This window comes from Micromesistius poutassou (assembly GCF_964030765.1).
Source record: "Micromesistius poutassou genome assembly, chromosome: 13".
Taxonomy (NCBI): Eukaryota; Metazoa; Chordata; class Actinopteri; order Gadiformes; family Gadidae; genus Micromesistius; species Micromesistius poutassou.
This window is the reverse complement of record NC_140283.1, coordinates 16057833-16083518: the sequence shown is the minus strand read 5'-3', so window position 1 is coordinate 16083518 and position 25686 is coordinate 16057833. Positions and strand designations below refer to the sequence as shown.

Here is a 25686-nt window from a genome sequence, read left to right as displayed (position 1 = left end):
TGTTTATATGCGTATGCTGATGCATTTTGTGTGTGTGTGTGTGTGTGTGTGTGTGTGCGCGTGTTGTTGTGGGTTTCTATATGTTGTCACTATTTTTATTGAAGATTGTTATGTTGTATTATCCAGCCCTACTGTAGGATTTCACATATCGTCACCCTCTTAAGGTAATGGCCTAAGTCATATTTTCAAAAAACGGAACCATATATAGAGTATAATATACTCTATATATGGTTCAGTTGTTTCTGTTTTCTGAACAACTTGAAAATATGACTTAAGAGGGTGACGATATGAGTGTCTGAGTGGGTTAGTGTGTGTGTGGCCTCCTTAAAACAATGCTCATCCAGGGGGCTTCTCAACCTCAACGTGGACTAGAATAGTCTATGGACACACAGTCCCCAGAGAGAGTGAGCGACAGACAGACAGAGAGGTAAAGTGGCACAGCAAGAGACAGAGAGAGTCCTACAGGGAGGGAGAGGGAAACAGAGAGAGTCAGAGAGGGAGAGGGAGAGAGAATGAGAGAGTGACAGAGAGAGATACAGAGAGAGAAAGAGAGAGAGTGCAAGAGAGACAGTGAAGCAGAGACTGCGAGAGATTGGGACTGAGAGAGAGAAAGGGGCAGAGCGTGAGGGTGTGTGTATGTGTGTGTGTGTGTGTGTGTGTGTGTGTGTGTGTATGGATATGTGTGTGTGTGTGTGTGTGTGTGTGTGTGTGTGTGTGTGTGTGCGCACACACACTTGTTTGTGTGTGTCTGTGTCTATGTGTGTGTGTCAAGAGGTTACGCAATCCCTCCACCGCACGAGGACAGCTCAGACCTCTCTGCCTGAGTGTGTGTGCGTGTGCGTTGTTGCGTTGCCCTATGCGTGTTTGTTGGGGGGGGGGCAGTGAGGGTGGTGTTGTTCTGAATGGGCCTTTAAGGGAGGAGGAGGAGGAGGAGGAGATGCAGGGCTAAAGAGAGGGTGCAGGAGGAATTCTCATTGAGGGCTGCACCAAAGGTTTCTGCAGCAGTTGGATCCCCCGCCCTGCTATGCATGCTATATAGCGGAAGGTGCTACCTAACCGCTCACCTAGCCGCTAATTCCCTACCGGGAGCCATCACTCTATGTTACCATGAAAGGTGAGCCATGTTTTTGTTTTCCGAGTCAAGAGTCCAACTTTTGGAATCATTGCGTAATTTTTTTTTAAATGATTATTTCTTTGTTCATTACTTGAGTTAATGAGCAACCTGATGAATGGGAAATGGTTGAATGTAATATTGAAGCTTGGAATCTGTTTGTTTAATGTCTATTTCAATAACGGATGGTGGTAATTGTGTTTTTTGTTAGCTTTGATAAAAATTATATGATGGTATGTTTCTTGGATTTGTAGATCAATCGTGGATTTTCTGTGTGGAGACGGATGTGTTAAAAAAGCTTTGCTTTCTTTATCAAAAGCTGATGAGAGTACATAACTGTGGGCCTTCAGTACGGCTGAGATATTCTTTTGTAGTGAGTTAGTTAGAATGCATGTTGTGATTTCTGCTGTTGTCTAAACATTTTCACATCTATATGGGCAAGAAACAGAGTGAGACAGAGCGAGAGAGAGAGAGAGAGAGAGAGAGAGAGAGAGAGAGAGAGAGAGAGAGAGAGAGAGAGAGGGTGCAACAGAGAGAGAGAGAGAGAGAGAGAGAGAGAGAGAGAGAGAGAGAGAGAGAGAGAGAGAGAGAGAGCAACAGAGAGTGTGTGTCCCAGTACCAGACAACTTTCAGCTGCTTAGAGGCATGGACATGTTTATTTTTGAAAATAGAAGTTAGCTTCTCAGTTAATTCACAGTATACAACTTTTGCATGTAAAAGTGTCCATCAGAGTAATGAATGAATCATTAATTATTACAATGAGACACATGCCATATGGTGACCGCTAGGTCTAACATTTGCTAAGAAATGTATGGTATGACAGTTATGATTGGTATTGGATGCAGTTTATCAAAGTCACGTTAAATGAAAAATGCCATAACGCCATTGTCTCATATCATCCAATTGAGCTGAACTTCTAATGCACACATGACTGCAATGGGAGATTATTTTTATTTGTATTTATTAAACGTTTTTTGTTGTACAATTAAATGCAATACACTGTAGAAATAAAGTAGCGTGTTGATGTCATTGGATGGAGCTACGAACCCTGGGAGCTTGTCACATTTGAGGCATCATAACTTAAAATGGGTTACTTAAAAGGGGGAACAGTTTTGAGCTGCTCTGGACTTTTTCTGGACGTGTTTATAGAAGCATACAATCAATACAGAAATATTGTATTATGAAGAAATAAAAATAAAAGTGAGGGGTTTGAATAAAGACTATAAAGCTACATATATTGTATCGTTTTAGTGGTGTTTTGGTCACAATTTAGGTTTGGTTTTTGCCATAAGGAGGCTCTGTTCAGTAGTTTTGGGTTACTCATTTTCAGTTAATTCATGCCCCTGTGTTGATTAGCCAATTTGTTTCACCTGTGTAGTGTGTATTTAAGTTCTCAGCTGCACACCATTTGCCACTAAGTCTACACGTGTATATGATAGTAATACGATCCCAAGCTGCCAGCATGACGAGAGCCTTCCCAAAGTCGCGCCCTGTCACTGATGAAGAGCCTCTGCAGGTGGGAAACACCCAACTCTCCTGTAGAGAGAGAGAGAGAGAGAGAGAGAGAGAGAGAGAGAGAGAGAGAGAGAGAGAGAGAGAGAGAGAGATTTCCGAGAGAGGCGATGCATCTATTGCAACGAGACAGGACATTTCCGAGTTTCTTGCCCCCTGTTGCCCGGAAACGGACAGGGCTAACACAGTGAATGGGAGAATTCTGGTGAGCCAAAAATGTTTCTCCTACCCCACAAATTACAAGAACTGTCACTCCTGCTCGTCTTTTCTCGGGTAATCAATCATCACAACGTCTATGCTTTCGATGATTATGGGGCAACTGGTTGCTTTCTGCATCAGACCTGGGCTTGATACTGGACAATCCCTTGCCCACTAACTGATCCGTTATCTGTGACTGCACTGGATGGGAAACCTCTGAGTTCTGCCAAGGTCGCAAATTCATGGTTCTCTTCAGACTTACCTTAGAACCTACTCATTAAAGACTATTCAGTTCCACCTGGTAATTTCCTCTGGTGCTTGGCCACCCCTGACTCATGCTACACCACCCTCACACAGAGTGGGCCTCCGGGGCATTCCTTTCTCGGGTACCAAACGTGACACTAGATGTCTTCTCCCTCCACTCAAGGTCCGACTAGATACCCCTGCGAAAAATAATCTCTCCCGAGTACCTTCAGAGTACGTTGATCTGGGCGCTACCTTCAGTAAGATTTGGGTAAGGGAGCTTCCCCTGAATTGCCCCTATGACTGTGCCAATGGGGGCAAGTAGAGACACTGGCTGGAGGGCACTGAACACCCTTTCATCGTATGGGCCGACCAGAAGTATCACAATTGGACAAGTACCAGTTAGATCCCCTGGAAAAGCCGCTTTCCACAGATCCAATCATTCCTATAGCCCACATCATTGCTCCTGTTCTGTGGGAGATGCAAACCGTGGTGAACATCATTGCTCCTGATGGTCTTGCTTCCAGGGGTCTCGCTTCAGGGGCTGCAGTTGGCCCATTCCTCCCAGCTGACTGGTCGTCCTGGCACCCAGAGAACACAAGAGTACATCCAGCACAGGTTCACGTGGAATACTGTTGGAGAGGATGGTCAGGCCTTCATACCTGCCTGCCTGCCTCTTACTTCCCCTTCCCACATTTATATGGATATGTACCAGTGCTGCCAGTGATCCAAGGGTTGATTACCATCATGGTGGTGGTCGACAGATTTCGAAGGACGCTCACTTCATTCTCCTGCCATAGATTCCCTCAACCGGAGAGACAGCTTAGCTCATTATGGAGCATGATTTTCGGCTACATGGGATTCCTCAGGATTTTGTGTCGCATTGGACCCAGTTTACTTCCAAGGTTTGGAAGGCGCTTCCAAGGTTTGGAAGGTGCTCCTGGCTTGGGACCTCTGTCAGCAACAGTCATCAGGGTTTGACCCACAATCAAATGGCCACACTGAACAAACACTACAACTGGGCCAGGAGGTTAGGCTGTCTTCTCAAAATCTCTTACTTCTGGGTTGAAGCTTGCAAAATACCACATTGGTTTATTGGTCCATTGAAGATCCAAAGGAGAATAAACCTGGTCACTTATCGCCTCATTGTTTCATGTTTTCCTCCGAGTCTGCACTCTCCAACCCCCTGTCCCTGCCCATACCCCCCCCCCCCCCCACCACAAATGTTTTGGGTTACTCATTTTCAGTTAAGCTAATGAACCTATGCTTTTCCTTAGGTGGTCAGCCAAATACTTTTGGTGGGCACCAAATAATTCTCAGTATAGAAAATAATGATATTCCCTAACGTCAGAATTAAGGATGTGTTTGATTTTGTATCGGAAGAACCTGCCGTGATTGGCGCATTCTGTAAATATAGCTTCTTAAATATATACTGAAAAAAGGTAAGCAACAACACCTAATATGTAATGTTGTGTATAAAGCAAAACTGATTTTAGACTTTTTAGAGGGTCCTGGCTATCGGTTATAAAAGGTTGTTTTGCTGGTTCCTCCAGGTTGTAGTGTACATACATCGGTCTTGGAAGTGCATGCTCATGTATTATTAAGACAGCATAAAAAAAACCTTGGACTTGGCCTGTATGGGCTGAGCAGGGCCGCGGTGTCCCAGCAGCGGCAGTAAGTGAAGCAGCAGAGGGAGGCTGGTTGTGTAGGCTGGATAGTGTGAGCTCTCATCCGCCAGCACAAAGCCACAGCACACAAGAGGAGCTCCACCGCTTTTGTTCATTCAGAGCCTCATTCCCACCAAGTACGTTCTGGAAACAAGGGGCTCTATTTTTACCACAGCCCACAGTTTGGCTCCAGTATTGGGGAGTTTGGCTCTTACCATGGGGCTAAGCACCCTCCTTACACACACACACACACACACACACACACACACACGCACACACACACACACACACACACAGACAAGCACCCACACTCCATGAGAACACTCACACATGCATGCATCTCGTGCTTTAACACATGCATGCGGCGGCCCACACATTAGCATGTGCATGCAACCACACGCACAGGCACATGCATGCACACATTAAAGGACAAATGCACACCGACACACACTGACACACACCGACACACCGACACAGACACACACACACACACACACACACACACACAGACCTCCACCTCTACCCAGTGCCAGAGCGGGCACATTCCCAAGGTTTGGAACTCAATGGGGTTTCAAACCTGAACTCAAGAACCAACCAATCTCCACTAATGTGGGCCTTGATGAGAAGAGATGGGAATTCAACCAAGAGGGATGTTAAGGATTATTTTGTGGAAGTAACTTGGTGTGTGTGTGTGTGTGTGTGTGTGTGTGTGTGTGTGTGTGTGTGTGTGTGTGTGTGTGTGTGTGTGTAAGAGAGTGAGAGAGAGAGATGTGTGGGTAGCGTGGGCGGGTTGGCAACATTTTTGGTAACACTTTACATTAAGGGTATATCAACTAACCATTAATTCAAACATTCGTTAAAGCAATCATAAGCATTAACAAACAAATTCTCAAGTAATCGTTTTGTTAACTATGGTAATGGTGTTCATGTTAACTCAGGTATTCATTTATACATTACTCACTAATTATCACGATTAGAATGCTTTTTACCGCATTATCTTTAATGCTAATTACTGGTTAATTAATGTACATTTATTTAAGTGTTACATTTTGACTCGTCATTCTCTACAATTCTCTATCAGCAGGTTTATTGTCGTCAGGCAGGTCTCTGAGTGATTGAGCACTCAATCAGTTATCAGCATGGGGTGGGACAATGAGAGGGAGACAGGGGACTGGGAGGGAGCGTGAGAGAGGGAGGGACAGAGGAACAAGAGAGAGAGACAGAGAGAGAGAACAAGGGAGAGGGAGAGAGAGAGAGACACAGGGGGGAAAGAGTGATCAAGAGAGTGGGAGAGGGAGTGAAAGAGAGGAAGCGAGAGAGCATGACAGAGAGAGACATGAACTGAGAGAGGGCGGGGAGAGAGAGAATGAGGGAGAGAGAGAGCGTGATTGAGAGAGAGAGAGAGAGGGGGGGGGGGGGGGAAGAGATAGAGAGATCAAGTGAGAGAATGCCATGGAGAGAACCAGAGATCGAAAGAGAGAGGGAGAGAGAAGGAGTGGGAGGTGGGAGGCCTGTTGTAATGCAAGTTGACAGGAGTGAGCACGCTCAGTGAGCTGTCTGTTTCCTTCACAGAGAGGGGCTCTTTGAGTTGCCCTGGCCCCCTGAACACAGCCCCGCCAAGGGTCTGCACGCCCGGCCGCCTGGTCACGTAACCCTCCTGTGTCCCCCAGTGCCCCGCTGCTCTCTATGTAGGCTAGGTAATGACATATGTGGTGTGTGTGTGTGTGCGTGTGTGTGTGTGTGTGTGTGTGTGTGTGTGTGTGTGTGTGAACCTGCTACAGTCGACGGCACCACTCACATCCAGTCTTACTCCCAGCCAGCTTGTCGCCCTGTTACCCAGAAATCACGTTTTATGCACACTCACTTTGTTCAGGTTATTCGATTTAGGTTAGTGCCCTCTAGACATGTTGACTTTTGAGTTTGAGTATGTTTTCTTTCTTTTCGCCCATTCCCTGCGGTTAATCGGTTAATCATTGAACCGATAAGGTTATTTTCATTTGACCAAAGCTTAACATGACACATTGGCACTCCTGAAGCATCATATTGTCACGAGAGTAAACTGGATAACAAGTATTACTTGCACTCTTTCTGACCGAGCAGAGTCATCCGTTAGCGGACATCATTGTCTGGAAGGGAGTCCTCCATTGTTCCAATTGCCTAACTTTGTCATAAATAAAATCAGATGCAGATTGAAACTCAGTTGTCTGTGGTGACAAAAGATGAAACAGTTTTTTACATGATGCCTTCTAGGATGCTATGTTGTCAGCTCATCTTTATTCCTTCAACTAATGGCAATTGAAAGTTAATGTATAACCCTAAAATGTGCTCAGCGGCAGGTTGAACATGTCAATGTGTAGCATACCCGTGGTTGTTACACGAGGGGGAAATGACAATTGTCTGTGTTTGTTTTGCCTGGAATACATAACTTCAGTCCGGAGGACATAAAAGTGGGCCAACGTAAGAGATTGACCAGACAGGAAAGTGGTTATTTGCATTATGATATGCTTTTACTGGTTCTGTCGTATCAGGCATATACAATGGCCATTGTTCGAAACAGATATATATATATATATATATATATACAAATATAAGCAAAGTCACAATCGTTGTTGTGGTTATAAATGTCCATAGATAGAAACTAGAATCATCAAATCATCCAGCCGTCCAGGACCCATTACCTCAAATAACGTTGACTCAAACAGTCTTGTTTTTACCGACTGAATGTATTTAATAGCAATATCTTAATTTCTTACATTCGTTAAAGTGTCTTTAAACAACCTCAACTGAACAGCCTATCTGGCTTCATTGATGAAATTGGTCAGTGAGTGGTGGTCTAAACTTTGTGACTCTTTCATTCTCTTTAAACTCAGCTCCAGGATGTAGTCTGTGACAGAAAATTCATGGTCGATGTTCCAAGTTGCTGAGTGTCCGAGGGGAAGTGTTCCTATGGCCTGACCCTACCCTATGTCCTTAGAGCTGCTGATTCTCCAGTACTGATACCCTCCCACTGTTGCTTCTCCACCTAAAATAGTGTGTGTTGACGACACACCCGATTGTCGTCACACGATTGGCAGTGAGGTTGTAGAAATGGTTCTCTTCTCCTACCCTCATAACTGTGCAGGTACCACATATAGCATCAACCAACAACTTCATTTTTTAATACAATGAAGGACATTTGGGGACTTTTTTGTACGAATGAAATTCTTAGTGTTACTAACATCTTCTTCTTCCTCTTCTTCTCCTCTTTCTTCTCCTCCTCCTCCTCCTCCACCTGCTTCTTCTTCTTCTTCTTCTTCTTCTTCTTCTTCTTCTTCTTCTTCTTCTTCTCCTCCTCCTCCTCCTCCTCCTCATCCTTCTCCTCCTCCTCCATCTGATTCTTCTTCTTCTTCTTCTTCTTTTTCTTCTTCTTCTCCTCCTCCTCCACCTGCTTCCTCCACTCCCTCTGTGTTCCAGAGCTTAAATGTTACGAGGAGGCAGAGGAGTCCAAGGCCGAGCCGCCCAACGGCCTGGACAGCCGGCCCCTGGACATAGTGCCCAGCACCGATGAGAAGATGATGGAGCGGGGCCAGTGGGGCAACAAGATCGAGTTTGTCCTGTCGGTGGCCGGGGAGATCATAGGCCTGGGCAACGTGTGGCGCTTCCCCTACCTGTGCTACAAGAACGGAGGAGGTGGGTGGGAGAGCGCCGTGTTTTGAGACACATGGGGCTTGAATTGTCAATAATCATGTTTTCTGATACGTAGATATAATGTAGGCCTGCTCTTTACTCCAGAGTAACTGTCCCAGTTGTCAACGCCAATTTTGATTGTATGCTTTGAGAGAGTTTCAGCCTCACGTATAAATAAATTTGGATGATGCAAAATAATTCAATGTAAATCAATTGACTACTCGTGTTTTACTAGACATCATAACTTCAGTCGTATAAGTGTTGCTGTATTTTCTATTTAACACACAACAGAAAAGTGGTGAAATATCTTGCAAAGTTCAGTTTACAAAATGCACAATGATGGGAAAAAGGCATAAAAAAACAATGCTGTGTTGCACATAGCTGAACTTCCTAGAGTGCATTAGGAGTCTGTTGACCTGTTGACCTTTACGCCCAGGTCAATAGGTCACACTTCAAACTCAAGAGACACTCTAGTAGTTTATAGTCTGTGACCGTTGGCCTTCAGTCAAGTGATTGAAGTGGATTAAGTTTGGTTAAGTTATTTCAAAGAAAGGAAGAGCGATGAAACACTAAATCCTTTACTCATCTATGAACCCCAATTGGAAATGCAAAGGTCTCATACAACTGTGGCCGGAGGATTTGGTAGGGTGCGTAACCATGCACTTAGACTTTAATCTCTTTAATTATAAAACAATAGTCTTCAAGTGGACCGTTCACCCTTAAAAGTCAAATAGAGTCAATCAAGAATCCCGGTTAGGTTCCGTTTTTACAGTTTTCACTAAAACTGATTAACGTCTTTGCTCCATCCAGGAGCCTTCTTCATCCCGTACCTCATCTTCCTGTTTGCGTGTGGAATCCCGGTCTTCTTCCTGGAGACTGCTCTGGGCCAGTACACCAGCCAGGGAGGCATCACCTGCTGGAGGAAGATCTGCCCACTGTTTGAAGGTCAATCCATGGGAGACTTACAAATGAATCCTATGAGATAACGACGCAATTCATTTGATTTCTTCATAAGTTTACGAAACGTATTCATTCATTCTAAGAAATAAATTGCAAAGCACACCTTGTGAATCACATTGATGAGATAAATTAAATTCATTCATCACACGTTTATGAATCCGATAAATTAATCATACAAATAACTCACAATGCAATACTTGCCTGTAGGCCTATTCTCGATTGCAAATAGCAGCAAGAAAGGCCCACCGTTACAATTGTATAATGAATTGACAAAATACAGTGCTAGAAGAGAAGAGTGTTTCAGTTAATTTCATGTTCATTTTGAGTTAATTCTAAAGTAAACTAAAGTATAGTGTTTATTTGTAAGGTTTTCTCTACTGAATAGAGCTCGACAATAGTTTCACAGAACCATTGAATGTAGGCCTACATCAAAAACATATATATGTTCTGTAAAAGTGGTTCACTTTGCTGATTTGGTCATTTGAATTTGCTCCACCCAGGAGTTGGCTTCGCTACGCAGGTGATTGTGGCCCTGCTGAACGTCTACTACATCATAGTGCTGGCGTGGGCTATCTTCTACCTCTCCAACTCCTTCACCTGGGACCTGCCCTGGGCCTCCTGCAACAACACATGGAACACAGGTAGGCAGTGCAGAAAAAGGCAAATATTGCCAGGACAATGTTAGCATAGCATGTATAGCATAGCAGGAGACACGCTAGATGTATTTAATTAACAAACCCAAAAGTCTTTTGTTAATTAAATAAGCCTAAATTTTGACTGATGGATCTTACCTTTGTACGCTTTTTTTTTTACAGATCATTTATTTACTTTGATTGTCTAAGCAAGGTGACAAACATGTGTGATAAGATATCCACATATTATGCAAATACAGCATTATAAGGCACATGATTAACATGCAGTTTAATTCATCAACATGTATTAAATGTATTTTTGCCACAAAATTTCAAACAAACTGAATATATTTTTTACAGGTCTACTTCCAACCCAAACTAAAAATGTATGTTTACATTTGCAGTGTTTAAACGTCAAAACTTTTTCCACGATTAAAACGTCCATTCCATGCCACCCTGGAAGTGCCTTTACCCTCCTGTGACTAACCCTGGCTGCATTGTTTTACTGGCTGATGTCGCCCTTGGAAACGGCTGAGAAAGCTGAGGGAGATTTTCTCTATGGGATTGAATGTGTTTTTTTGTCCTTCCTCCCTTTTCAAGATTCCTGTATGGAGTTCCAGAGGGGCAACAGTTCTATCAATCAGCGTCTCAACGCCACCTCCCCTGTCATTGAATTTTGGGAGTGAGTGCCTGTTCAACACTTATTGTCTGTCCCTGTCCTAAAATGGCCCTTTTCTGCCAACCACTAGCATCGACCAGTTACACGTTTGAACTGCAAAAAAAACAAAACACAAATCCCATTTGCATCTCTATTAGTCTGTGTACATTATTTAAATTAGGTTTAGTCTTTAATGAAAATTCTTTTGCTTTTTTGGCAGTTCTAACTGGTCTATGGTTCACAACATATCACTTGTATCCACAGTTTTAAAGACAAAAAGTAATTAAATACTTACTTACGTACCAACTTATGTGTGTGTGTGTGTGTGTGTGTGTGTGTGCGCTTATGTGTGTCCGTGCATACGTACGTGTGACTGTGTCTGCATATCTGTGTGTGCATGTGTTTGTGTGTGTGTGTGTGTGTGCGTGCCCACATACGTGTGTCCGTGCATGCCTATGTGTGCACGTCTGTGTGTGTGTGTGTGTGTGTGTGTGTGTGTGGTTTTTCCATGCGTCTTTAGGCGGCGGGTCCTCCGCATATCCTCAGGGATCGATCAGATTGGCTCTCTGAACACAGACCTGGTCATCTGTCTGGCGGTGGCCTGGGTCGTCTGCTACTTCTGCATATGGAAGGGCGTCAAGTCCACTGGCAAGGTATGACCTCATCAGATCCACAGTATCCATGTTCAGAAAGTCTTTTTCACCTAAAGTGGCTGTCTGTTGTTTTAAACAAAGCTCCCTCTGCTAGCGTTTAGTTCAAAGACGGAGCCGAGACGGCCGCTAGGAGAATAAGGCCCGCTGCAAAGCTCTCGTGACAGAGATTGATGATCTGACAACGTCTTTGTTGTGAGAGAGACATGTTTCATGCGTGATTAATCATCATGTTGTTCATGTTAGATTGAAACTGATTGAAAATGAACGGGAGAATGTTTTTACTCACAGTGTAGTAGTCTTAGACAAAAAGACATACAGACAGACAGAGGACACAGATAGACAGGGATGGCAAAAATGACTTGTGCAGCATTAAAAAAGTGACTCGTTTCTGCACGTAATCTAAATGCGGTTTTGCTTTGAACTCAAATGCATTTTCCTTCAAACCAGTTCAAACGAGTCTCCCGACATCTCCATCTCTTCACTATCTGTTGACGCTACAGTTTCAAAAAGAAACACGCGCTTGATGAAACCTCCTGCGCACTCCAGCCTGTCACACCTGTGTCCCTCTCCGCCCCTACAGGTGGTGTACTTCACAGCCACCTTCCCCTACATGATGCTGGTGGTGCTGCTCATCAGGGGGGTCACCCTGCCTGGGGCCTATCTGGGCATCCAGTTCTACCTCTACCCCGACCTGGGCCGACTCAGCGACCCTCAGGTGAGCTCCGCTCCACACCTCAAGTCAACGGGTCATCAGGTGGAACATCACACACAAAGGGCCCGCGTACGCAGAGTGTACGACGAGGACATTAAGGTTCTGTGTTAATTATATTTAGTGTACTTTTTTTTCTTTTTTGACACACACACACAGAGACAGACAGATAGTGAGAAAGGGAGAGAGATAGAAGTAGATGGAGAGTGCGAGAGAGACAGAGACAGAGAGAGGTAGGGAAGACAGAGAGGTTGAGAAGAGGGAGATAGAGAGAGAGAGAGAGACATATATAATAAATAGAGAGAGAGATATAGAGGTAGAGAAGAGAGAGGCAGAGACGAGAGAGAGAGAGGTGGATACGAGAGGGAGAGAGGACCACCAGAGGATGGTGAGAGCGTGGGGGGGCGAGAACGCTGCCTCTCCTCTATCTCGGCCCTCTACATAACAACTGGCATCGAAACCAAGATCAAGTCTCCTTCTAACCAACCGCACCCCCCCCCAACCCCTCCTCCCCTTTCTCCCCCGCTCCCCTCTCACCCCCTCCATCGCCTCTCACCCCTTTCAAGGCTGTGGGGGATGAATACAAGCCTCTGTTGTGGGGAAGGCTGTGTGAAAAGTTGGGGTACAGGAGTCGCTGTCCTTTGTGGTGGTTTGTAGTCCTGCAGCTTATGTCCTGGCTAAATCTCCCCGGTCGACCCCTAGCCCACCCAGAGCTGAGTGCCAGCTATCTCACACATGCTCCAGTGCTCTGGGACCACTCTAGCGCCCCGAATCTGGGAGGACAAAGAGAGGCCTCATCCAGAGTTGGAACCCCAATCTGCCGTTCAGGGGGAGGAGAGGGAGCAGAAAGAACCGCGGAGAGGTTCGGCGAAGTCGCTACTTTGAGTCAGATGAGAGGAGAGAGAAAAGGAAGGGGAGAGAGAGGAAAGGAAAGGACTCGCTGATGGACAGGAGGGTGTTGGGCATTAGGAACGGGTTTGACGCAAGATGAGGTGACTGATGAGGATGTGAGTTGGATGGTAACGAGGAGTGATCCGGGCCAAGTCTTCAGACACCGAACCACAAACATGGAGAGGAAAGACACTTCAACTAATTAATGAATTCAATCATTTGAGTGGAGTGACATCTCTATAAGCTCCACACACTAATGCAACAGGGACAGACCATCACCCCAAAATACACACCTAAAGAACCGTAGAAAGAGAAAGAACAAACCAAACTCGTGCTCCATCCTGTGTTTTAATCCAATGTTTCTACTCTGTGTTTCCTCTGTTCTAATTCTGTCACAACTCATGTGTTTATATCCTTGTGTTTCTACTCTTTATATCCTGTTTCTACTCCTGTGTTTCTACTCTGCAGGTGTGGATGGACGCTGGCACTCAGATCTTCTTCTCCTACGCCATCTGTCTGGGCTGCCTCACTGCCCTGGGAAGCTATAACAAGTACAACAACAACTGCTACAGGTCAGTCACAGATAGGGAACGTATTTTGCCTTTATTTAACCAGGAGAAGGCTTGTTGGCGGCTATAATTCAGTACCATCGTGAAACAGACAGACCACATAAAGCCATATACAAAACAACAGAAACAACTAACATCAATGCATCAGTTCTCAAACACGCACCAGTACAACAGTAAGGCAAATTAAAATGTTAATAAAAATGTTATTAAAAGGTGGATTGCTGATTGATTCTAATGGTCACTAAAACTCATTAAAAGTGTGTTTACATGTACAAACATACTTGTTTGTATAACTTGAATGAAGTGCCTAGTATGGTAGAATTACTACAGTATAGGCTACTACAGTGGAGAAAGAAAGTTACATATTATTATTAAACCAAATTTCCTAATGTTAAGGAAATTAGCATGATGTGGTAAAATTTTTAAAATCTAATCTCCAACACGCCCTTGCCAATTAGATATTGCAGAAGTATCTTTGCATTATCTAATATTGACAGTTTCTTCATACATGTCTTAACTTATAAATGTGTGTGTGTGTGTGTGTGTGTGTGTGTGTGTGTGTGTGTGTGTGTGTGTGTGTGTGTGTGTGTATGTGGGGGGGGGGGGTATGTGTGTGTGTGTGTGTGTGTGTGTGTGTGTGTGTGTGTGTGTGTGTGTGTGTGTGTGTGTGTGTGTGTGTGCAGGGATTGCCTGTCGCTGTGCTTCCTGAACAGTGGCACCAGCTTCGTGGCCGGCTTCGCTATATTCTCCATCCTGGGATTCATGGCCTTCGAACAGAACGTACCCATCTCAGAAGTGGCTGAATCTGGTTAGTACGTCACGATCAGACAACATTAACAACAGACAGACAGAGGAACGAAGGGGTAGCCAGACAGACTGAACTGATAGGGAGAGACAGACAGATAGATGTTCTTCATAGTGGATATTTAATAATAGTATGTGTGTTATAAGGCCCTTCATAGTGTCTATACATAATGAAAGGATGTGTGTTATATGGTCCTTGATAGTGTAAATATAGGATGGGTGCCCTTCATGAAGGCCCTTCATTGTAGATATTTGAGGATGTGTGTCATAAGGGACCTTCGTAGTGTAATGATGGGATGTGTGTGTCACCTAGGTCCCGGCCTGGCCTTCATAGCCTACCCGCGGGCGGTCTCCATGATGCCGTTCTCCCCACTGTGGGCCTGCTGCTTCTTCATCATGATCTGCTTCCTGGGACTAGACAGCCAGGTAACACGCACACTCACACACACACACACACACACCGCACACACACACACACACACCCTCACTGTCCCCTGTGTGTTAGTTTGTGTGTGTGGAGAGCCTGGTGACGGCCATGGTGGACATGTATCCCTCCACCTTCCGCCGCAAGAACCGCCGGGAGCTGTTTATCCTGCTGATAGCCGTCCTCTCCTTCATGCTGGGTCTCATCATGCTCACAGAGGTTTGTCCGTCTGTCTGTCTGTCTGTCCCTCGTCCTCTCTCTCTGTCTGTCTGTCATCCTGTCCTACTTCTAGGAACTCATCAGGCTCACAGGAGTCTTGTCTGTCGGTTCTGTCTCTTTCTGTCCGTCTGTCTATCTGTGCGTCTCTCGCTCTGTCTGTCTCTCTTTATCTCTTTGACTGTCTGTCTCTCTGTCGGTCGATCTGTCTGTCTGTCTCTGTCCCTACTCATTCAAAGCACAGTTGTTCTCTGGTATAAGTTGTATCTCTAAAATGCTATCTCTCATTCCTACAAAATAAATGTCCCTTTAACTATTTTCTCATTTAGCAAACACTGCGACCAACAGTGTATCCACACCAACAGAATCCAGATACATGTCTAATTTAGGAGCAGGTAGGGGTTAGGGCAACTTGCTCAAGGATACTAACAAATAGTATTGTGAACTTTGGGGATTGATCCCAGTACCTTTTGGTTGAGAACCACTGGAACCAACTGAAACATTAGCCTATTGTGTAACTAACCTATCTTTCATCATAAAATCGTATACACATACTGCCAGAGTGGATAGGAAGTGGATCTGGTCTTTTCGTTTGCCACTGTTAATTGAAAGTACATCTAATATCTACATATTTCATGTCTTTCTCCACAGGGAGGCATGTACATCTTCCAGCTCTTTGACTACTATGCAGCCAGTGGCATGTGCTTGCTCTTCGTTGCCGTTTTCGAGACAGTTTGCATTGCTTGGATTTATGGTGAGTTTGTGTCTTGGAGGGGTTAACAACCAATTAACTAATATATTATTATTGTCTGGTCGGTAGTCAAATTGTTATAAACTGACATAAAGGCCAAGAAGTGTATTAACCTCACCACATTTGTGAGCGATTTGCTCATTACATTTGTTTTAAATCAGCAAATATCGATTTTTTCCCCCCAATGTATTGCACATCCCAGAAGATTGATGATTGCCCGTCTTGCATTGCACGCTTGTCATTGGATTAATAGGAGCCGACCGTTTCTATGACAACATCGAGGACATGATCGGATACCGACCTGGCCCTGTGATTAAATACTGCTGGCTTTTCTTCACACCTGCTACATGCCTCGTAAGTCTCGTCCATTTCCCAATGCATCCGAATTCCGAGCACGGTGACCCAATTCAGATTACTCCCTTACACAGGAGCACCCCCTGGTGGTCAACTTTATAGAAACGTTTACATTGGAAGGACATTTTTAAGGCTCAATTTAAATAATTTCGGTAAGAGGCATGGATCAAAATGAGATATGTTGGTATGGGGGTGAGCCTTTGTGTTATGATTAAAATAAGTAGGTTAAACATAAAATGAACATTTATTAAATCCATAAAATGGTCCTGCAGAGATGTCTGTGTATGTGTCTAAGCGAAACACCTGTGCTTGCTATCTCTCTGCCCAGGGGACCTTTGCCTTCTCGCTGATCAAGTACACTCCTCTAAAGTACAACAATGAGTACACCTACCCCTGGTGGGGCTACGGTCTGGGCTGGATCCTGGCCCTGTCCTCCATGATGTGCATCCCCCTGTTTGCGGCGGTGAAGATCTACAACACCCCTGGGACACTGAGAGAGGTAGGCCGCACCCCAATACTGCCTTTCAAGCACAAAAACCAAACTGCGGCTTTTCAGGATGGAGGAAGTAGTTTCCTACCAGCAGGCATTGAGGCTCCTGCATGATCACTTGAATGTTGGTCATACACTTTTACCACATTCAATCCTTTAATTTAAGATACGAAAAACAAATATTGTGTGTATTGCGTTATGATCTATCTTCATCCATTTATCCATCCATCCTTCTTTCTTTGAAGTATTCCTGTTTTTTTGTTATGACAGTAAACATCCACTAATTATTCAGTATGGTCGTCAATATAACAATGAATATTCCATTTATCTGTATCACCACCTTGCTCTTCTCTAATTGATGAAATTGGATGGTTAAATCATGTCATTGGAAGTTTCATAAGAAAAGTTCAAAGCACGCCATCTTGGCAGTTCTAGAATAACCAAGCAAGCCGGTTGTTATTATTCTCGTTATAAGGGTGAAAAAGCACCAAGATGGCGGCTTGGAACGTGAAACCCTCCTCTATGCTCGCTAATGCTAACCTCCCATTTGAACCGGTCCTGTCCACAGCGCCTCGCCTTCCTCTGCACCCCCTCCCTCGACCTGCCCAAGTCTAAGCTGGAGCAGGAGAAACTGCTCGCCATCTTCGCGGCCGACGGAGACAGCTTGTGTCAGAAGGCTCCGCCCACTAAGGACGGCTACTTCCCCGTGGACGAGAAGGAGTCCCACTGCTAGAGCTCACAGACATCATCAGGGCTTCTCTGGGACGGCCGGTGTTCATCGGTGACGAGGGAAAATGGGGAGCACAAAGGAACAGTGGCAGCCCCGCCCGGTCTCATCCGACCCGACAACGTAGCGATGCTCTGGCTGCTTGCTCCTGCTTCTTCAGTACCCGTCTCCATGGCAGCGGTGAGGGGCTATCGGGCTTCCCCCCTCGGCCTGCCGTATACAGTACACCTCACCCATGATGGATCTGGCCAATATGGGTGGTTAACACGTACACACTCACAAGCAAACAGACAAAAAGTACACATTCATACAGACATACACACATACACACACACACACACACACACACAAACACACAAACATACAGTACTAAAAGACACACAAACACAAACAGGCAGACACACACACACAGACACACACACACACACACACACACACACACACACACACACACACACACACAAACATACACACACACACACACACACACACACACACACACACACACACACACACACACATACACACACACACACACACACACACACACACACACACACACACACACACACACACACACACACACTGCATAGATGAGGTGGACCTTGATGTCTCATCCTGTGTTGTACAGCATTTGAACTAGAAATTTGTTTTTTAGTCCGTAAAAGTAAACTTTCAACTTGATCATGTATGCTTTCTAAGGAAGCATTTTTTTTTGTTTTGTCTTTTTCCTTTTCATGGACAGCTAATGTACAGTTTGATGGACATTGTTGTTAAGATACATGTGTACTGTTCATTTTCAATCGATTGTCTTGACTGGCTGAACTGAGTGCCAGAGATGGCATATAAAATGCTATCAGTTGAATAGTTCATAAATTTCAAATTGGCATATATTTCTAAATGTATGGAAATACCATACATGTACCTGGTCAGATTGTATGCAGTGCTGTTGAGGTCTCTTTCGCTACCAACTACTGAATACCAAGATGATCAAAAGAGGATCACTAAATGTGTATAATTTGTCAATCAGCACTGAAATGGAAAAATATATACATGAATTCTAACTTTTTTTTACAAAGGTAATGAAATGTCTCATTGCTGATGATTTTATATAATTATAATTTAGAAAATTAAAAACATAATTACAACACACGACAAATGTTTTTTAAACCTGTTGCTTTTTTGTGATGTAAGGCTAGGGATTTCCTTGTGTCATTAATTTGAAAAGAATAAATTTTTCGTTTTGAATTGTGTTCCAAGGCTGATAAATATTCACAATTTTTTTCTTAAATGTTCTCTTTTTTATTTTGATACATCCCAAAAGTGTCATATTCGTGTGTATTAAACAATATTGTACAGAAATTGAAAATGCAATCAAACCATGTCACATTGGTACATAGTTGAATGGCATTAAGATATCATAGAACAACTGGTCAACTGCATTTGTATTAACACTTTATTATAATACCTTTGTTGTAGTTTTAACATGTGGAAAGCAAATAATGGCGGCTGTGTTAATCATAATTAACAAGGCACATATTTTAAATCTTTCTTCTGACTAAGCACATTTATATTAAATGTTTAAAAGAAAAATTGACATGTTTTTGTACTTTCATTGGAACACTCTCAAGCATCTCTCTCTCTATATATATTTTCTCTCTCTCTCTCTCTCTCTCTCTCTCTCTCTCTCTCTCTCTCTCTCTCTCTCTCTCTCTCTCTCTCTCTCTCTCTCTCTCTCTCTCACACACACACACACACACACACACACACACACACACACACACACACACACACACACACACACACACACACACACACTTATAAGAGATAAATCCCTGCACTGGAAAGACACATCATATTATTGTATTATTATAGGTATTCTTAGAATTATTATTAGCATTATTATAAAACCACATTGTGCCTATAAATATAATAAAGTATCTACCCAAACCTTAAGGAATCATCTTTATTGTAGGTATAAATGAAGGAACTTTAATGTAACAAAATAACAGTTTTTGTGTACTGGAAATGTATGTGGGTGTCAGTCCTCCTCTATACAGACATTGTGCACTATGGGTTTTAATTAAGGACTCGCAGACACTTTAAGAAACACCCACGTGAAACTCGTATCTTGCAGATACACACTCCATCCGTAAACGTTTTATGCACAACTGTGTGTAATGTGATAAAGGTTGGGAGGATGTAAGAGATGGTGGCCGGCATCACCGAGTTCACACGCTTCAACCAGGCCATACCCCAGGTGTGGATGATTTATTCCAGATGTTTGTGAGTCTCTAGTCTCTCCCCAACATGCTCATGAGCTGCCTTCTGGCTATACAGGTTTGACCATGCACTGACTGTATGCGACAGTTACCTTATTCTGACCAGTAGATGGCGCCATTTCCCTTATTCTGAACCCACTACTGTTTACGGAAGTCCAAATGACGTGTCACTGTGGACCAAAGCATTGTGGGAAAGACGCGTAGCTGGCAATGGTGACGGCCGATGGCGTGAACCCCACCGCTGAAATTGCCCAAATATCTCAGCGACAGCGAATGGCACGATAAATTATATTTCAAAGAACAATGGTGCTTAACGAAGCCCTCGTTCACCGCCTGTGAAGAAAGCCGACACATGCGCGCGGGTCGCCGCCGACAGCAGGACAAGTGGCGTTCAGTGTCAATGGACGCTTGTGCGAATTGTATTCTCCAGAGTAGGCGAACAAGTGGAGCTCGTTGTGTCTCGGGGTGGTCCAGCGGTTTCAAGTGTGGGCTTGGGTTTTAACCGAAGAAAACGTCAAGATGTCGACCAGCAGTCCCGAAGCGGTGAAGAAATTGCTGGAGAACATGCAGACGGATCTGCGCTCCCTGTCCATGGAGTGCAAGAAGAAATTCCCTCCAGTCAAAGAGGTTAGCCAGCCGGCGGTGTGCTAGCTCCAATGGTCCCGTGTTTTAATGTGTCGGTCCCGCTGACCACGTCCATCAGGTGTGACAGTCGCCCCGCTGCCGACGTGTTCTTCATGTTTTGGATCAGAACCCCTGTCATATCGTTGGTCCATCATGCGGGATCATGCATGTTAGTTTGGCGGTCGGTGACACGCGCTGTCGTTGACGGTCTAAGTTAAAGTTGCGTTTAATAGTAAAGTGTTGGCTAGTCAGGATGTTGACCTGATAAGAGCAGAACCTTCTACGGTGGTATGCAAGTAGCGTACTGACTGTACATCTTGTAGTGCAGGTAGCCTTCTTTTGTTCGAGATATGTGCATGTGTTGTCATCACAGGTATGGGTGGTTGTTACAGCGCGGTATGTAACAATTGCATTCCTGTAATGCCCCACTATTGTTAGATCGCTGGAAACAAATGCCATTGTACAAGCTGCTTACCTATCCAGTCACAACAGGACGCAAACCAGTCTGACCTGTGCATTCCAAGAATAGGATATTAATAATCATTGGCTTCAGTGACTTCTGACATTTGACCTTTTTGCTATTGCCTCTCCGATGAGGCTTGTTTAAAACTAATGTTCAATTTACAGCCTTTTTCTTATTGACTGTAGGCCTCAGATCATTCACTGTCTGACTTTAATTTATTCCTGCCTGAGTCAGAATTCCTTTCGATTTGAATTGCACGTAGTATAAACTTTGGGTGGTTGTATGACATACAGTGAAATCATAAAATGCAGCAGTTAAAATTGACTCAAAAGTGTGCATGAACTTTGCTATAATTTGACAAACTTACTGTGCAAATACAGTAATGGTTCCCTTTGTTATACCATTTATGAAACAAATTGTAATATAATCTAGGGATTCATGTACCACTATCGCCCCTTGTTACTCAATCGAGTGATGTAATTTAATCTATGAATCAGTGTTTTATCAGACTTGATGGGATTCAAATTGCTACCCTACCGTAATTATCTTTTGACATGCTGTACAGATCTTTTTAGCAACCCTGAATAGAGTCCACGGTGGAGGTCTGGATATATATCTCCACCATGGACAATAACTCAAACAATGGGTTAACAGGCATTGTGTACCATAATTACTCATTGGTTGCCAAGAAACTTGATTCAGCTGGATCCAGAGACTTTTTGGAAATCCAGTCCTCATATGTTCTAGGCTGGACTAATCTGTGGGCTGACCCAAACGGCTGTAGGCGACATTCTCTATAATGCTTGAATTGTTGTGGGCTACTGTGTTGAGAAATATGGCAACTTCATACTTCCCTGTCCAGGCATTGTTTTTTTTTATTTATTTTTAACTTTTTCAGGATTATACAGCATATACTTTCTGACTTTTAACCTGACTCAGAAGAAAACAACATAATATCCTTTTCTGGTCCTTACAAAGAGCATGGCAGTCAAATTAAAACTTGAACCCATTGATGTAGTTTTAGCAAAAAGCATGCTGATTTTGTGAAATAGCGTCATATATGTCCGAACATTGACAGCATATAGTTACAGTGCTGAGGTTTAGGTCAAAATAAAGCTGATATCATGTACCAGGCAGGACTGCACTGTTAAAGGATGGATAGATGGATAGTTTCTTCAGCATCCAATAGTTTTCTCTGTTTGCTGTTATCAGCGGCCCACAGTCTGATATGATTAATCCCAGGGTCTGACCTTACCAGAAATAGACAAATCTGACTGATTGAGAATATATCCTGCTTACTCGTGGCATTAAAGTTCCCATCCCCTTTGTCAGCATTTCTGTTCTATCTGCATGGATACGTTGAGTTGTGTGTGTGTGTGTCCCCTTTGGCAATAGAGGAACCTGTATACTGATGACATTTACCTTGCTGCCTTTATTTTCACAGTAGTCGCTTCTCATGGTGGATATGTAAGCACGCCTTGTGGGGCTTTAAAAAGGGCGTTTCACTCAAGAAACTGTAGCCATACCACTGCCTGGCCCTGGGTCCTTCACAGGATGTCTTTGTGTGGAGACTCCATGTCAATTGAGGCCTTTATGGTTTCGACAACCTAAGATTCAGTGGGATTTTTTGTTGAACCATTGCATTCGGTTGCATTTTAGGACTGCGCTTTTAAATTAGTTCTAGCACAGCTATGGTAATTCATGTCCAGGGGCAACTCATTGAAGTCTAACAGGTGAAACTGGCAGCTGGAAAATGTACTAATTTGTGGTTGTCACTTCTCATGGAACTTGATATGTCTGTTTAAATGCATACACTGCATAGCCTATACTATATGATTAACCAGATAGCACCAAGTGATGACATGATGATTCTTCACATTACAGAGAATAATGTTTGAGTAATTTCTGTCTTTTTAGTGTAATAATCTTTTCAGTGCAGTGTTTATGGGAACACTGACTACTGATAGAATACATCAATTTCTTTATTGACAACTCACTAACCCCAGAAAAGATGGGAAATGAATCTCCTCAAAGTCAAGTCAAAGCCTCAGTGGTGTAGTTAAAATATTAAAGCTCTTCTATGCTTTTAATAATTTAGGTTTTCAATATTGAATTTCTGAATGTCATGCACTTTTTCCAAACAATACTTTCTTTGTGACTTTGACTTTATTTATGACAACTTTAAAAGTGCAGTAAAGAGAAGTTCACACACACACAGACACACACAACTCAAACATAGTATCTCACACTCTACACTCTATTCAGAGTGTTTATGGAAAGGACCCATTCCATTGTTTGATAAAGGTAAAGTTACCTTTATGTCTCTGACACTTTTTCTCCTTTCTGTCTCTGTCGATTTCAAGCATTGGTTATTGTGCATATGTTTGATCTTATCCAGAAACCCTGCAGACTGTGTGCAAGCATTAGAGAGTAGCTTTGAAAGACCGGCCAACGCCTGACTCACATGACACGAGTAGCACGCACAGTGACTGACCAATGACCGAGAACCTCAGAACCTGAGCTGACAACATGGTAGGCTTTTTTTTGTTGTCTATTTTGTCACCGATTTTAACAATCAACTTTAATAACTAAATCATCCTATACATGGCTCTTAAGTTATGCTATTTCAGTATGCAACATGCGGTGCTGTGTCAACTACTTTGTGGGCATTTTGTACGGAGACAGGAAGTGAGTCTGACAGAGGTTGCTGTGCTGACGTTGTAATGAGCAGATGTGGGAGACTGTGTGCTGATGTCATCATTGGTGGACTTGGCAGTGCTTACTCAGCTGCTAAGACTGGTCCACACAGTATAAGACCACCGATATGATGTAAACATGACTCGCCATCAATTGGGAATTGGACATATGAAATCATTATTTTTCAGTTTGTCCCATTAGAAACATTAGTTTGAACATATAGTGCTAGAATACCATTTGATGCAATTATTAGTTATTTTTGAATGACCTTGTCAAACGGTAAAAATGTGTCCTGTTACAATACTGTCTTGAGAACAGTCAGCCTTCGGTATTGAACTTGGCTATTGCCGTAAAACCACTCGCTACCCTTGGACGGGCAGCGAATCTGTTTTCTGACACATTTCTGTCAACCCGACCCATAGTTCTTGCTACAGAGCCGGTAACAAAAGCACTGAAATAGACAGAACATAGTGTCAGCTGACGTCAAGAGGAGGCCCCAGAGAACTCCAGGTCACTCAAGCCGGGCTAGTCCATGCCGTACTTTACCCTTATGAAAAGCAAACAGCTTCCCCTGTGGATTCTTCCCCCCCCCCCCCCCAATGGTTTGTGATGTCATTGTCTCTCCAAAGCTCATCCTTTGTCAGACACAACATGAAAGCCATGGCTTTAGTTCAATTAAAGCCATGGCCATGTAATGTAAAAATGCTGAGTAAGTTGTTGATTGCCGAATGCAGTAGCTAGAATGATGTAGTTCGAGAGAGAGAGAGAGTGTTCGACTAGAAACTGGGTTTGATCCCTGATCCCCTGAATGTCCACTACCTCACCCATTATGATCAATGTGCAAGATTCCTAACCTCACCCTATTCCTAAATGATGTGTTTCTATTTACTGTAACTCACTTGACAAAAGTGTCTGCTGGTAAATTACTTAATTGTAAGTAGCATCCACCTCATTTGCATGGACAGTGCCGTTGAGGAACTTATTATTACTTCAGCATAACCTGGAGTATTATTTGTTCTCCATGCTATGTGAAGCCTGTTGGCTTCCTCAGAAGAACACTTGAAAAGACTGAGGCTTTCATTATGGACGACTGACTTTAAAAACTGTGCGGCAGTTGGTCAGAGTTTGTATTAAGTCCACCAGACCTGTCAATCGGCTGTCGCTAGGTGACCAGTGTTTTGCTTCCAATTTTTGCTCTCTCACACTGTGTAAAGTTCCTGTGCTGAGAGGCTCTTGTCAAACAGCAGAAATCAATGGAAGTATTATGTTTGACCTCAATAATAGCACACGGGTGACCAGAGTTCAACCTCCCTGAAGACTGGGCTTAATTTGTTCATTGCCTTGATCCGTCAGAGAAAGAGTTAATGGATTGATGTCTGTTCCGTTGTGCCCCCTCCCTCCACTAATGTAATATATCGTCTTCATTTGATAGTTTGGGGCCTGTGAATGAAGTTGGTTGCTTGGTAACAATGGCTCAGAATCAGGTCTGTTTTCCTCCCTGGCTGTAAAGATTAACGGCCAGTGGCTTTTGCAGCTGCTGTATTTTGCTGGGTTTATTAGCCGACTTTGAGGTGAATATGAATGAGCTTTTTGACGTTTTCCTGTTGTCCATCAATTTAAGACAACTGAGGCAGAAGGGAGTGGACTGATGAGAGGGTTCATGAGGGAAATTATATGGACGGAAAGTGGAGAAGTTAGGAGAGGATGCAGTTTGCTATGAAACTTCTAAGAATCATAACAGTGCAACAGGATGTTATTTAATAAATCAAGGCCTATGGTGTATTCTGTGTGCCCATGGTGCTCAAGAAGATCCAAAGACTAGCTAATGAGAAACAAAAAAAAAAAATCAAAAGCAATACATGGTTGAAGAAGTTACAAAATAGTGACATAGAAGAGACCAGAGAAGACTTAGTTGGAGCTCTGCATGGTCTGAATGTAACTTCAAAATGAAAATGCTTGTTCTTAATACTACTCGCGCAGTGGCTCATTCTCTTGATGTTGATGCATCCAAGTTTGTGATTGTTTACAATGGTGAGGTTCTCACACTAATCGACACCAAGGACGTGGCGTCACACTTGTGATCTTCGTGGTGTAGTGTTGCAGGCTAAAGGAGGAAGTGAGCACTGCTCATGGAGGTGAAAGATGTGATTGGTAGAGAGAGAGAGAGAGAGAGAGAGGTTGTGTAGATTTGGAAGGAAGGTGGATACTGGAGGTAAAACACAAAACATCTTGACATTCCCTGCAGTGTTTGTAAAGATTAAAACAAGTCCATTTTGACAATGACCTCGCTCTCTGTTGTTCTCTTATTATCTCTTTCTCGTTCTCTTTCTCTATCTGATGCTTTGATCAGTCTGGCTTTCTCTCTCTCTCTCTCTCCGTCTCTCT

General features: G+C 43.5%; 2 protein-coding genes across 3 annotated transcripts in view; both read left to right on the top strand.

Moving 5' to 3' along the window:
• The first annotated feature begins 566 nt into the window (after positions 1 to 566).
• slc6a13 (solute carrier family 6 member 13) lies at positions 567 to 17587 on the top strand. The gene is made up of 15 exons (XM_084477552.1): positions 567 to 1114; positions 8185 to 8400; positions 9208 to 9342; positions 9858 to 9998; positions 10590 to 10671; positions 11168 to 11300; positions 11881 to 12015; positions 13369 to 13472; positions 14153 to 14277; positions 14587 to 14699; positions 14779 to 14916; positions 15565 to 15667; positions 15918 to 16018; positions 16347 to 16517; positions 17077 to 17587. The coding sequence occupies exons 1-15, from the start codon at positions 1108 to 1110 to the stop codon at positions 17239 to 17241; spliced, it is 1869 nt and encodes a 622-aa protein (XP_084333678.1). The 5' UTR covers positions 567 to 1107; the 3' UTR covers positions 17242 to 17587.
• A 2140-nt stretch (positions 17588 to 19727) lies between these two features.
• mon2 (MON2 homolog, regulator of endosome-to-Golgi trafficking) overlaps positions 19728 to 25686 on the top strand; it is a 40570-nt gene continuing 34611 nt past the window's right edge. For both annotated transcript variants that reach the window (XM_084477682.1, XM_084477681.1), the window contains exon 1: positions 19728 to 20144. In XM_084477682.1, the coding sequence (XP_084333808.1) occupies positions 20037 to 20144 (108 nt within the window). In that variant the 5' untranslated portion in view covers positions 19728 to 20036. The remainder of the gene's footprint in view (positions 20145 to 25686) is intronic.

Bases quoted from the DNA above. Each gene is read 5' to 3' on its own strand.
- slc6a13 (XM_084477552.1), top strand. The intron at 11,301-11,880 runs GTATGACCTCAT...CCGCCCCTACAG, and splicing joins GCGTCAAGTCCACTGGCAAG to GTGGTGTACTTCACAGCCAC. The intron at 14,700-14,778 runs GTAACACGCACA...CCTGTGTGTTAG, and splicing joins TCCTGGGACTAGACAGCCAG to TTTGTGTGTGTGGAGAGCCT.